Below are 11,448 nucleotides of genomic sequence, written 5' to 3' on the forward strand. Positions count from 1 at the left end.
TAGTGAGCTTTCGAGGTGCTGGTAGACAGATTTTGTTACCTTTGGGCAGAGTCAGGCTAGCTGTTTCCCTCTGTTTCCAGTGTTTGTGCTAAGCTAAGCTAACTGGCTGCTGGTGGAAACACACTTGAGAGTAGTTTTGATCTTGACCTTTGACCTATAGCTAACTCTCAGCAACAAAGTGAACAAATTTATTTCTCAAAAGTGTTCCTTTAAAGCCTTCTCTACACTGCCAAGGAAATATTGTGGAGAAATATTAAATCATTGGACTATACTTTAAATTAATTTAGAAACACATTTAAAGACATTTAGTCCAAAAGATAAAAATAAAATAAAAATAAAAGTGTGTAATTTGTGTGTAATTGTAGAACATAAACTTCTCCTCAGGTCATCAATCCCCAAATTACCAGAAACAATAGGCCTCATTGTCCTTAATGCATGTCTCCAAATTAAAATTAAGATATGTGGATAGGAATTCGGATCTTTTCAAACTAACTATGATTTGAAGACAAAGCCGATTTATTTCCGATGAACACAGCGAGTCATACAGCTCGAATCTAGAGGAAATATGCTGCCAACAACTATATTATACTCAGTTATTTGGCATTTCCTCCGTCAAAGCTGTAGTTGGAGACACTACTGTTTTCCAGCAGGGGTCAGTGGTGCATCACTGTTCAGCAGCTAAAACACTGTCTGCAGGAACATCTGCATAGGAGAGGATCATGTATCATCACTTTGTGCTTCGGATTATGTGGGCAGGACTGATCCTTTCAGCCATCTGTATCAACAGACTCTGAGCCCCGAGGTGCCTTAATGATGTGAGCGACAGAGTAGGAAGGAATTCACACAGGATTGTATATATAACACATGAGGGTTTTATTAGTACAACGCCTGCTCCAGTAGCGACTTCCCATTATGTCACAAAGGGACTCCCAATACTTATTGATCATATTCTGCCTTCACAATTTGCAAGCTATAAGAAATTCGTTCTTTCTCAATCAGATCTTTGCCATTCGAAACACAACACCTGCTCTCAAGAGATTATTAACACAAACTTAAAGGCAATTTTTAAAATTATACATAAATAACTGATTAATCAATGCCTTAACTGTCAATATATTGGCAATTAAATTGAAAAAATCCACTTAAAATGGTCTTCATTTTAGAAACAGTAACCAAAGGGATCATTTTCTAAAAATAAAACCACATACGGTAGATATAGACACATCAATACGGATCCACCCTGCACTCTTATCGCTTCATTATAAATGTATGAAAGCTGGAGCAACACTTTGAAAGTGTGAAAACTAAATGGAGATTTGAACTGTCTGCAGATATTATATTATATGCTGCAGCATATAATGTAATATGAATAACTTGATACCACCACTGAGGAGTGAGAGAGGGTTTTATGCTCTACTGATAACAACTATGACTTTGTATGTTGAAGACTGTTTCATATGTGTTTAAACTTAAATATATTCTCATTAATTCTTCTCACAGTCTAGTTTTCCTCATTCCCTAATCCTAAGGATGTACTCGAGAGTAAAAAAGTAAAGTAATCTCTACTAGTGTGTCACTGTGTGAGGGGCCACTCACAGGTCTGATTGGTTGGTGGTTAATGATCTCTGAGGAGGGGCAGCTGTGGAGCCTCGTTTTCCCTGATGAGGATCAGGTGTGTGAAGCCGATATCTACCCTGGTTTACAGTGTTTGGATGCTGACTCATTGTCTCAGTGTGAGAAGTAGTGACAGCTTCAGTATGTGCAGACGTTACCACGTGAACCTATCTGCATGATTTGGTCACCATTGTCTGTTCGAGTGGGATAGGTCTGTGTGACCTGGCTTCTCAGTTTTGACCTACTGTAGCATTGCTGCCAGTGTCTTTTTCTTTAGTTTCCCAGAGAGTTTATCCTCTAGTCAGCTGCTCAGCAGTGGTGTTTTAGTTTACTATCTGAGTCCACTAATCTAGTTTAATATCTTAGTGAGGGTAGGGAGCCTTTCTTTTTTTTGTAGGATCATTTTTATTTCATGTTTCCCCTCTCCCCTTCAATCGCTTGTGATTTTTGTGGTTCCCCTTCTGGGGCTACCTTTAAGATTCCCCCGGTTTGCAATTGCATCCCACTTCCTGTTACGCTGACAGACTGGGGGCTTTTGCATGTTATTGTTGGACTAAAAGTTGAGATCAACAGTTATACTTAAAACAGATTTTTGCTGAAATATTGTACTGAACAAATATTTAATAGTAGACTACAGTTCTGCTGCTATGGCACAACCAGGAAGACATTCCACTGAAGTTTATTTTAAACTTTATTTCCCTTATAAGGTCTCTGAGAAGATTCACAGTTCAGTCTTTGGAGAGTATTATTGAATCAGATGTTCTCATGTCAGGATCAGGATGTCAGGATGCTACTGTACATTGGCCTGTTTTGCTGCACATATAGCCTCTAAGCAAATTCAAACTCTTATAAACCAGCTATAAAAAGAGTTTGTAATTTGTACTGGAGTAGTTTTCTTTTTCACTCTTCTTGACAGAAACATTGCACATTAAAAGTATTAATTTCATGGTGTAGGTTTTGCCATGATGGAGATCCACCAAAAGTTCCAAATAAAGGTGTAACTTGTAAGCTGTAAATTTAATTTAACTAATTATGTGACTTCTAAACTGATCACCACTGATGATGGAGGTGTGCATTGTTTTTAAAATCAGTATCAGCACATCTACTTGAGTAGATCTCTTTCAGCCCTGGCCATCCTCCTTGTGTTGAAACAGTGGCACATTTCACTGCATCTCATATCTCTCTCTTCAGTCCGAAGGTGAAAGTTCAAGTACCACGAGGAGCCCCTATAATGAGCCCTCTGACCTGATGGCTATCATCCATCTGTAATCTCCATGAGGCCCACATCACACACTGCATTTATTCAAGGCTGTCAGGATTATCTGGATTAATTGCAGCAAACCTCTTAATTACAGTCTGGTGGAAGCCGAGGCTAATGAGCTGCCTGTCTCTTCTTCTTTATCTCCTCACATTACTGTCAAACTGTTGTTTACCATCTTAATTCAACGCCATAGCTTCCTCTCTATTCTGTCTTATCTTTTGTAAATACTCCAGATTTGATCCTCTATGTGTGAAATGTTGGTCTCTTTTGCACTGTTGTATTTGTCTTTACATCATGAAGGCGGGCTTGTCATGTCAGGCTGGTCGATATCAGAGCAAGGATGACATATTTTTGTAGGCCAACCAAGTTAGCATCGCCCTGGTATCCCTCGACAAAGAGCCAATGAGATTTTTCCACTGGATTTGGGATTATTGCATAAAAATAAACTCTGTGGTGGACCAGTGTTCAGCGTGATGACGTTTAGTAGTCTCATTTAGCCACAAATATTAAAATCTCTTAAATTTGTGTTAACCACAGACCTTATTTCAGGCATCTGACCAAAAACCCATTCAAAAAACCCTTTCACTTTGAGATGAAGTGCTAAAATGCTAACTCATTTCCGGGATTTAGGACTCATTCCTGCACCACTCTATAGAAACGTACCTCCCATAACTCATCTATGCAGAAAAACTGTTATTGTTCATGAGCCCCCAGAGGGAGGTCAGAGGTCAGGGTTGACTCGCTGTTTGTAGTTGGTCACCATCTTTGACCTTTAAGCAGGGTAGATGCTCACTGATCTGATGGCTTGAAGACATTTTTTCCCAGTCCTTAAGAAGCACACAGTTTATAGATGATGGAGAAAAAAAGAGTCAGGGTAAGAGAAGGAGACAGTGATCATAAACGGAAAAAGTAGAGCCTGAGTGAGGCAGGGACGAGTGCACTAGAGTCTGACATTTTCCCACGCTGCTCAAGGCCGGGACCACCGGGGGGTCAAAAGGAAGAGGTCGAATCCCCGGAGTATAAAGCTCGCCTCGGTTTACCCCTCCCTGCTCTTCCCCTGACATTAAACTTCCTCTCCTCTGTTAACACGGCCCTCACTTACGACTAACACGTAAACACTGCTGACGCTGGACTCGCGGGTCAGGAGACAATAAACAACTCCTGGATTTATTTTTCGATTGTTAACAAGAGTGTTTAGTTTGTGGTTATCCAGCTGAAACCGGCGCACACCTCTCAGTTATAAATATAAGATTTCATGTCTCCTGCTGAGTCACACATGACGTCAGTACCCGTAAATTAGAGCAGTGGTTCCCAAACTATTTTCTTTGAAGCCCCTCTACTATTTATATCATTGAATGAGTAATTGAATTAGCCTTTTTTTTTTTTTTTTAAATAAATCAGCTTTCTTTAATTAACATAACTCATCAGTGTGTGAGCAAACTGTTTTTTGGCCGCAGTGGATGTTGTTTTTGGCTAACCACCAACAACTATCCATTGAAGCAGAATATTTTGTTAAATAAAAACTATTTGTGAATTTTGTGACTACATTCAATAAATTTTGACTTTTGTACTTTACAACGATTATGATTTTAGTTATACATGCGCAAATCTAATTTTGACAACCTGTGATCTTTGGCACCCCCCAAAGGGGGCCCCGGACCCCAGGTTGGGAACCACTGAATTAGAGGATCAATCAAGATGCAAATGTCATGTACAGAGACAAATTCAGTAATACCATCAAACTTAAATCTTTTTATTCCTGCAAAAAATACACTAGGATTAAAATCTATGGTAGATTAATGTCATTGAGTGCATTATTTTATCTCAGCAGATGTCTGGTGTGGAGCTGGGGATATTTTTAGAGAGAACATTGGGAACAGGAATGAAGATGTAAACCACAAGGCTCTGGTGAATTGTTATATGGTGGTGGAAGTGGTCCCATATGACCATTAGGGGCCCGCTCCTCTGACCCTGCAACCCCACTGCAGCCCCCAAACACTCCCTTTATCCTCACAGATGCAAGACAGATGAAAGTGGAGCTATCTCTGGACTCATTAACTCTGGTTTCAGATACAATGTCGACATGTGAAAGGAATCTGTATTCGTGTGTGTCTAGTCCCCGTGGAGATACTTCCCACTGTAAAAATCTGCATCGCCCTCTACATATTTAAGCCCTGTGGGCATAAAGCAGGCTGAGTGGACCTCATGAGGAAAACCAAATTTGGTAAAAGATACAGAGGCCAAATCATGAAGTATGTGAGCATTAGTCAGCTATGTTGGTAGGAATGTAAGATGGAAATATGGTTCTGTACTCTGCTTTACACCCCTACTGATTTCTACACAGGACTTTAACAGCTTGTCATAGTAAAAAAATCACAGGTGTTACTAATGACATTAACGATCGCTCCGTTCTATTCAAGTCCCGTTGAGTCATAACAGTGTGACAGCATGAACAATACCAGGACCCTGAAACTGGAGCAGCTAAATGGAACTCAGCCATCATTAATGTTATCATTTACACCTGTGCTTTTCTTAGTGTGAAAAAAAAAAAGTTTGAAAAATGCTGGAAAAAAATGTTTGAAAATGTTTTGAAAAAAAAGTCTTAAAATTTGTCTGAAAAAAATGTCTAAAAAAAAGTTTGAAAAATGTTGGAGAAAAAAAAAGTCTGAAAAATGACTGAAAAAAAAGTTTGAAAAATGCTGGAAAAAGAAGTCTGAAAAAATGTCCCAAAACAAAGTTTGAAAAATGTTGGAGAAAAAAAAGTCTGAAAAATGTCGGAAAAAAAGGTTGGAAAAAAAAAGTTTGAAAAATGCTGGAAAAAAAAGTTTGAAAATGTTTTGAAAAAAAAATCTTAAAATATTTCTGAAAAAAATGTTGGAAAAAAAAGTCTGAAAAATGTTGGAGAAAAAAAAAGTCTGAAAAATGACTGAAAAAAAAGTTTGAAAAATGTTGGAAAAAAAGTCTAAACAATGTCTGAAAAAGGTAAAAAAAAAAAAAAAAGTCTTGAAAATGTCCCAAGAAAAGTCTGAAAAAAGGTCTAAAAAATGTCTGAAAAGAATGTCTAAAAAAAACAGTTGGAAAAATGTTGGAAAAAAAGACTGAAAAAATGACCGTTAAAAAAAGTCTGGGAAAAAAGTCTGGGAAAAAAGTCTGAAAAAAAAAGTTTGAAAAATGTTGGAAAACAAAAACCTGAAAAAATGACCGTAAAAGAAAAAGTCTAAAAAAAAAGTTGGAAAAAGTGTTGGAAAAAAGAAGTCTGAAAAAATGTCCCAAAAAAAGTCTGAAAAAAGCCTGGAAAAAAAGTGTCTGAAAAATGTTGTAAAAAAGGCTCTGAAAAAAAAGTCTGAAAAATGTTGTAAAAAAGACTCTGAAAAAAAAGTCTGAAAATTTTTGTAAAAAAAGACTCTGAAAAAAAAGTCTGAAAAATGTTGTAAAAAAAGACTCTGAAAAAAAAGTCTGAAAAATGTCTGAAAAAAAGTTTGAAAATTGTTGGAAAACAAAAGTCTGAAAAATGTCTGAAAAAGGTCTGAAAAAAATGTCTGAAAAAAAAGTTGGAAAAAAGTTGGATGAAAAGTTGGAAAAATGTCAGAAAAAAAAGTCTAAAAAAAGTTGGAAAAATGTTGGAAAAAAAGTTTAAACAATGTCTGAAAAAGGTAAAAAAAAAAAAAAAAAAGAAAAGTCTGAAAATGTCTGAAAAATATCTGAAAAAAAGATTTGAAAAATGCTGAAAAGTCTGAAAAGATGACCGTAACAGAAAAAGTCTGAAAATGTCTGAAAAAAAAGTTAGAAAAATGCTGGATTATTACTACTATAACTACAACTCCTACTGCTACTTTCCACCCAAATACCACTTTCTGTGTAACAACTTATAGATTTTAAAGGTTTATTTCACCCAAATACTACTCTCTCTCTCTCTGTCTCTGTTTGTGTTTAGAAATGCAGTTCATCTGTCTGATATACATACAAAGCATTTCTTCTTTCCGCCTATTCAGGAAAATTCTAATTTACCACTTTTGACAGTATTACAGTTTAACTTCCAGCTTTTCTAGCAATGTATTTCAGCTCTTAGCTTCTTTAGCTAATGCAGTTCAGCTTCCAACTCTACCAGTTGTACATTTCATCTTCTAGGGTTTACAGCAGTGCAGTACAATGCATTTGAGCTTTAACATTTTTAGGCAAGTCATTTCACATTTCTGCATTTTCAGCAATGCTTTGCAATAAATTTCAGCTGTCAGCATTCCCACGCATTTTCAGCAGGAAATTCCTTTTTCTAGTTTGTACTATTTTCTACCACTTTGGTGTAAATACACTTTAGAGTTGAAATAATTATTCTATTAATTGACTGACAGAAAATAAGTACTTGGATAATCATTTAAATAATTTTGTTAGGTGGCTCAAGCTTCTTAAATATAAATATTTTCTAGATTTCTGAATCTTCTATGATATGAATATACACTATACACTATAAGGAGTACAAAAAAAACATTGTTTGAGACTTGTGATCAGCATTTTTTTGCTATTTGTTGACATTCTTTAAACTAAATGATTAATTAATCAACCAAGAAGATAAGCTGTAGATTAATAATGAAAATAATCGTTAGTTGCAGCCCTAATTGATTTACTTCAGTAGTTGATACCCATGTGTTTCCTCACGGTCTAAGAGTTCAGCTGTGACAACATTTACAAAGATTATTACGCCTTGGATTGAAGAAGAAAATCAGAGGAGAGTTTCAGTCATTGCTGTTTTATTATGAACAGAAGACTTGCCAGTTATGTGGCAGCCATAGTATATAAAAAAACACAAGATACATTCATGTCTTCAAATCACATTGTCCCACACTGTATCATATAAACTGCAGCTAACAAGAGATGATGGTCATGTGAGCTGTTTTCAGTCCACTGCAATCTTAAGGTAGGAATGCCATTGACATTTTACGAATAGTAGTGACTACAGTCTGGTCTCTAGAAATCATTTACACCCTTATCAAAAACTGACATTCAGTCCACTTTCATTAATGATATCTGTTAATGTAACAATGTCAGTATAGCATATCTCCAAAAACAATGCAGAAATCCAATTTCTTCAAATCATACAAATTATTTAAAGAAAAACAAGGGCATATGACAGATCTGACTCCACGCCACCCACCGTCGATAATAACGCATTAAGTGGGGTCACGACTATGCCCTGTAAACTTTAAACACCGATCAATATCAACACTTCAGCTTCGGCGGCAAAAAAATGAGAAACAAAAGCAAATTAAATTGTAAAGCCTTATTAGTTTATGGTCCTTTTATACAACAGAAATCTATGCTTTATTACAATGACAAAGGAAAGGGAAAACCTTTTATGGATTATGTGTTGGTGGTGACTGTAATGTGCCTCTGATGGAAGACTGGAATAAACCCTATCAATAGAACAAATAAATGGAATAAAGCTGTTTTATCAGGCCTGACTGGAAAATTACAAATCACTTTCTTCTTTACATGGCTCTGTGAGGAGTGGTCATCACTTACAGAAGTATATTTAAATGGTAAAAGCTTTGTAAAACAGAACAAAAACAGTCATGGTGTTGCTTTGAATACACTGTTGGACATACAGCATTCATACATACAGCATGTGTGGAATCGTTTGTATACTCATGCAATAAAGCACAGTGTTAGTTTTTTATCTACTTCACAGCTTGACCCACTGAAAGCACAACATTTTAAGACATGAGTGGCGGTAAACATTTCAGCATCAGGGAGGGCACTGGCGGGTTACCATGGCTACGAGACCTGAGACTCAACGTGGCAATACTGGAATATCTTAACAGGTGCTTCTTAGTGTGTAGCTGTGTCCCAAATCCATACAAACTAAGTCTAAGCAGGATTTTAGTGTGTCATGTGTTCATAAAATCACAAATTCACAAAATAAACTCAAAAAAGTCAGTATCCATACAAAAAAAACAACCTCCTTTTTGAGCGTACTGTACTGTTGGCGGACACTATTCTCTCACAATGCAATGCACAAAGGACATGCAGGAGCTGCTCACAGCTGGACAAAATAAAAAGTAATTGTGGATGGTGGTGAGACTGTTCTTATTTGGTAGTGGCGTTTTAATGTTGTAGTTTGATTAACATCCGGCAGCGCAAGTATCATATATAATTTCCTGTGTATTCCCTTAGTTGAAACAGTTAAGTATGTTGATTTCTTGTATACCAACTGCACAACAGCATACTATAAAGATTAGTATATAGTACATACTGTATACGGTTAGTATGCCGTGTGGAATTGGGACACAGTGTGTGTTTTCTTTAGCATTTCTTTTCTTGTTCTCAAAAAGTGCACAGACCTGAAACCAAATTTTAAAAATAAGTTTGATAATATTCTCTATTTTTGATTATTAATAAATCCCACAAATCCCAATAAATCCAGAACCTTACTAACAGATAGGTAAAAACCTACCCATTTACACCTGTTTGAGTACCATTCACACATCTTCAGTGTAAATGAAATAGGCTTGGGGCTGAGTGCCACTGTCAAGGTGGAGAAGCAGTAAAGTATTAACAAACAGACTAATATGTTGTTACTTTTGGTCTTATCATGGGATTTGTTAACAGTAAGAAAAATGTAAAATATTACCAGACTTATCCTTTAACACACCCTAGTAAAAACACAAGACATACAACATAATATCAGTGGTGGTAAAACTGTAGGTACTGATAGGCTGTTCCATGTGGTCAGACGCCCGCAGATCCACTTTAGTCCCTCATAGATACACGTCCATGGTGTTGAGGATCATGTGCCGACAGAGCGGGCAGTTCTGTTGGTATATGGGCTGCCTCAACAGGATGTTCGTACAGTCTTTACACAAGCAGAGGTGCCTGCATGGCAGCAGCACCACCGTCTTGGTGCAGTCCTGACAGATCACACACTTCTTCCTGTCCTCCTGCTCCTTCAGTAGAGTCAGCAGGTTCTCAGCAGGTAGAGGTTTACTGTCTTTGCCCGAAGACGACTGCTTCTTTAGTGGTCTGTCTGTGCTCGATGAAGGCAGAACTACATCCAGCAGCTCCTGGTGGGCTCCGTCTCCCGCTCTTCCATCTGGTGGGTCCCGCCTCTCCTCTCCGGGGTCGCCGTCGCCACGTTCCCTGTTGTTGTTGTCCCTGTTGAGCTGCGTCCTCAGAGCCAGTCCTAGCTGGCTGCTGAGCCGAGACAGCTTCTGCCAAAGTCCTCTCTCTAGCAGGTAGAGGTGATGGAGTATTCTTTGCAGGCGCCGCACGGCACCACGTGCAAAACGCGGGGCGCTCTGCAAGGCTGAAGCGAGGTGGTGGAGAGACAGATAAAATCTGTGCAAGGCAGGAAAAGAATGAACGTAATCCACGACTCGCACGGCGGCCTGTCGGGTCAGTTCTGGATTCAGGTAGGCGGTGGTGGTTAGAGCGATGGTGACAGTGAGCAGGAGACCGTAGATGTTCAATATGAAGATGCTGATAAACATGTGAACCAGCGAGACCAGAAAGTCCAAGATCAGTTTACAGGGTGACCACAGGAAAGCGGAAGTCCCGGCAAGGGTGCTGTACAGGAAGGTGAAGGAGGTCAGCGTGAGCTCCAGCACCTTCTGCAGCGGGCTGGACACCGTCTGCCACACGCTGACCACCACCGAGTACACGTTCTGGGTGGCAATGAGTGCATAGTTGACCACGGTGTTGGTGAAATACACCACCAGACTCACAGCGATGCCACAGCCCTCCAGCAACCACAGCAGACCTCGACACAGGTGCTCCTTCCCACGAAGCAGCACATGCATGGACAGGTAGCCCACCATCTTCAGGCTCTCCAGCAGCCCCTCCAGAGCCAGCAGCAAGCTGCCCAGCATGGTGACAGTACCGTGGGCTACGTTTGACGTCGCCTCTGCAGTGGATATCAAGCAGAGGAGGGTGAGGTTGCCCAGCTCCAGCAGCGAGGTGAGGAGGAGGCTGGGCAGGCTGGTGATGAAGGTGATAACAGCCAGGATGGTCCGCACCACGGTGTGCACGATGAGGAAGTTCAGGTCCAGCAGTAAGCAGACGGCGTCGAGGCATTTTCCTACAGTGGAGATGACAAAGTTCACCAAACCCATGGTAGTGTGTCTCTATGGTTACCTCTCAGGGGGAGACGTCAGCTACATCTTGTTCACACCGTCTTGTCCTTTAGAGTCAGGCGAAACAATACACAACCACTCCTTTCGTTAAAAGGACGATATTCTTCATGTTTTCTGCGTGTTTGTTGCGCTGAAGCGGGGAGATAAGATAGTAAACACACGCGTTACCAGAGGCGGATGTTTGGTTTCAAACCAGAGACACACTTCCGTTCACTTTCCGGGTTTAGTTTTTATTCTCTCCGGTTAAAATAAACACGGTCCAGAAACATTTAGACGGGTTAAACGGTGAGTTTATGAAACGTACACTCTGTTAAAACCCCGACGGGTGAAATCAAGAGAGAGATGGAGGAGAGAAAGACACACAGAAGCCTCGATGATGATGATGATGTGTGTTTACCGTCGTTACTGTGGCCGCCATGTTTGTTTTGGTCACACTGCAGCATCAGCTGA

The 11,448-nt window shown here is 39.3% G+C and overlaps 1 protein-coding gene across 1 annotated transcript; it reads right to left on the bottom strand.

Annotated features, from left to right (window-relative positions):
• Positions 1 to 9,190: 9,190 nt before the first annotated feature.
• Positions 9,191 to 11,448, bottom strand: rnf26 (ring finger protein 26). The gene has a single exon (XM_074641991.1). It carries the CDS (start codon positions 10,975 to 10,977, stop codon positions 9,628 to 9,630), a length of 1,350 nt encoding a protein of 449 aa, XP_074498092.1. The 5' UTR covers positions 10,978 to 11,448; the 3' UTR covers positions 9,191 to 9,627.

This window comes from Sebastes fasciatus, chromosome 7 (assembly GCF_043250625.1).
Source record: "Sebastes fasciatus isolate fSebFas1 chromosome 7, fSebFas1.pri, whole genome shotgun sequence".
NCBI lineage: Eukaryota > Metazoa > Chordata > Actinopteri > Perciformes > Sebastidae > Sebastes > Sebastes fasciatus.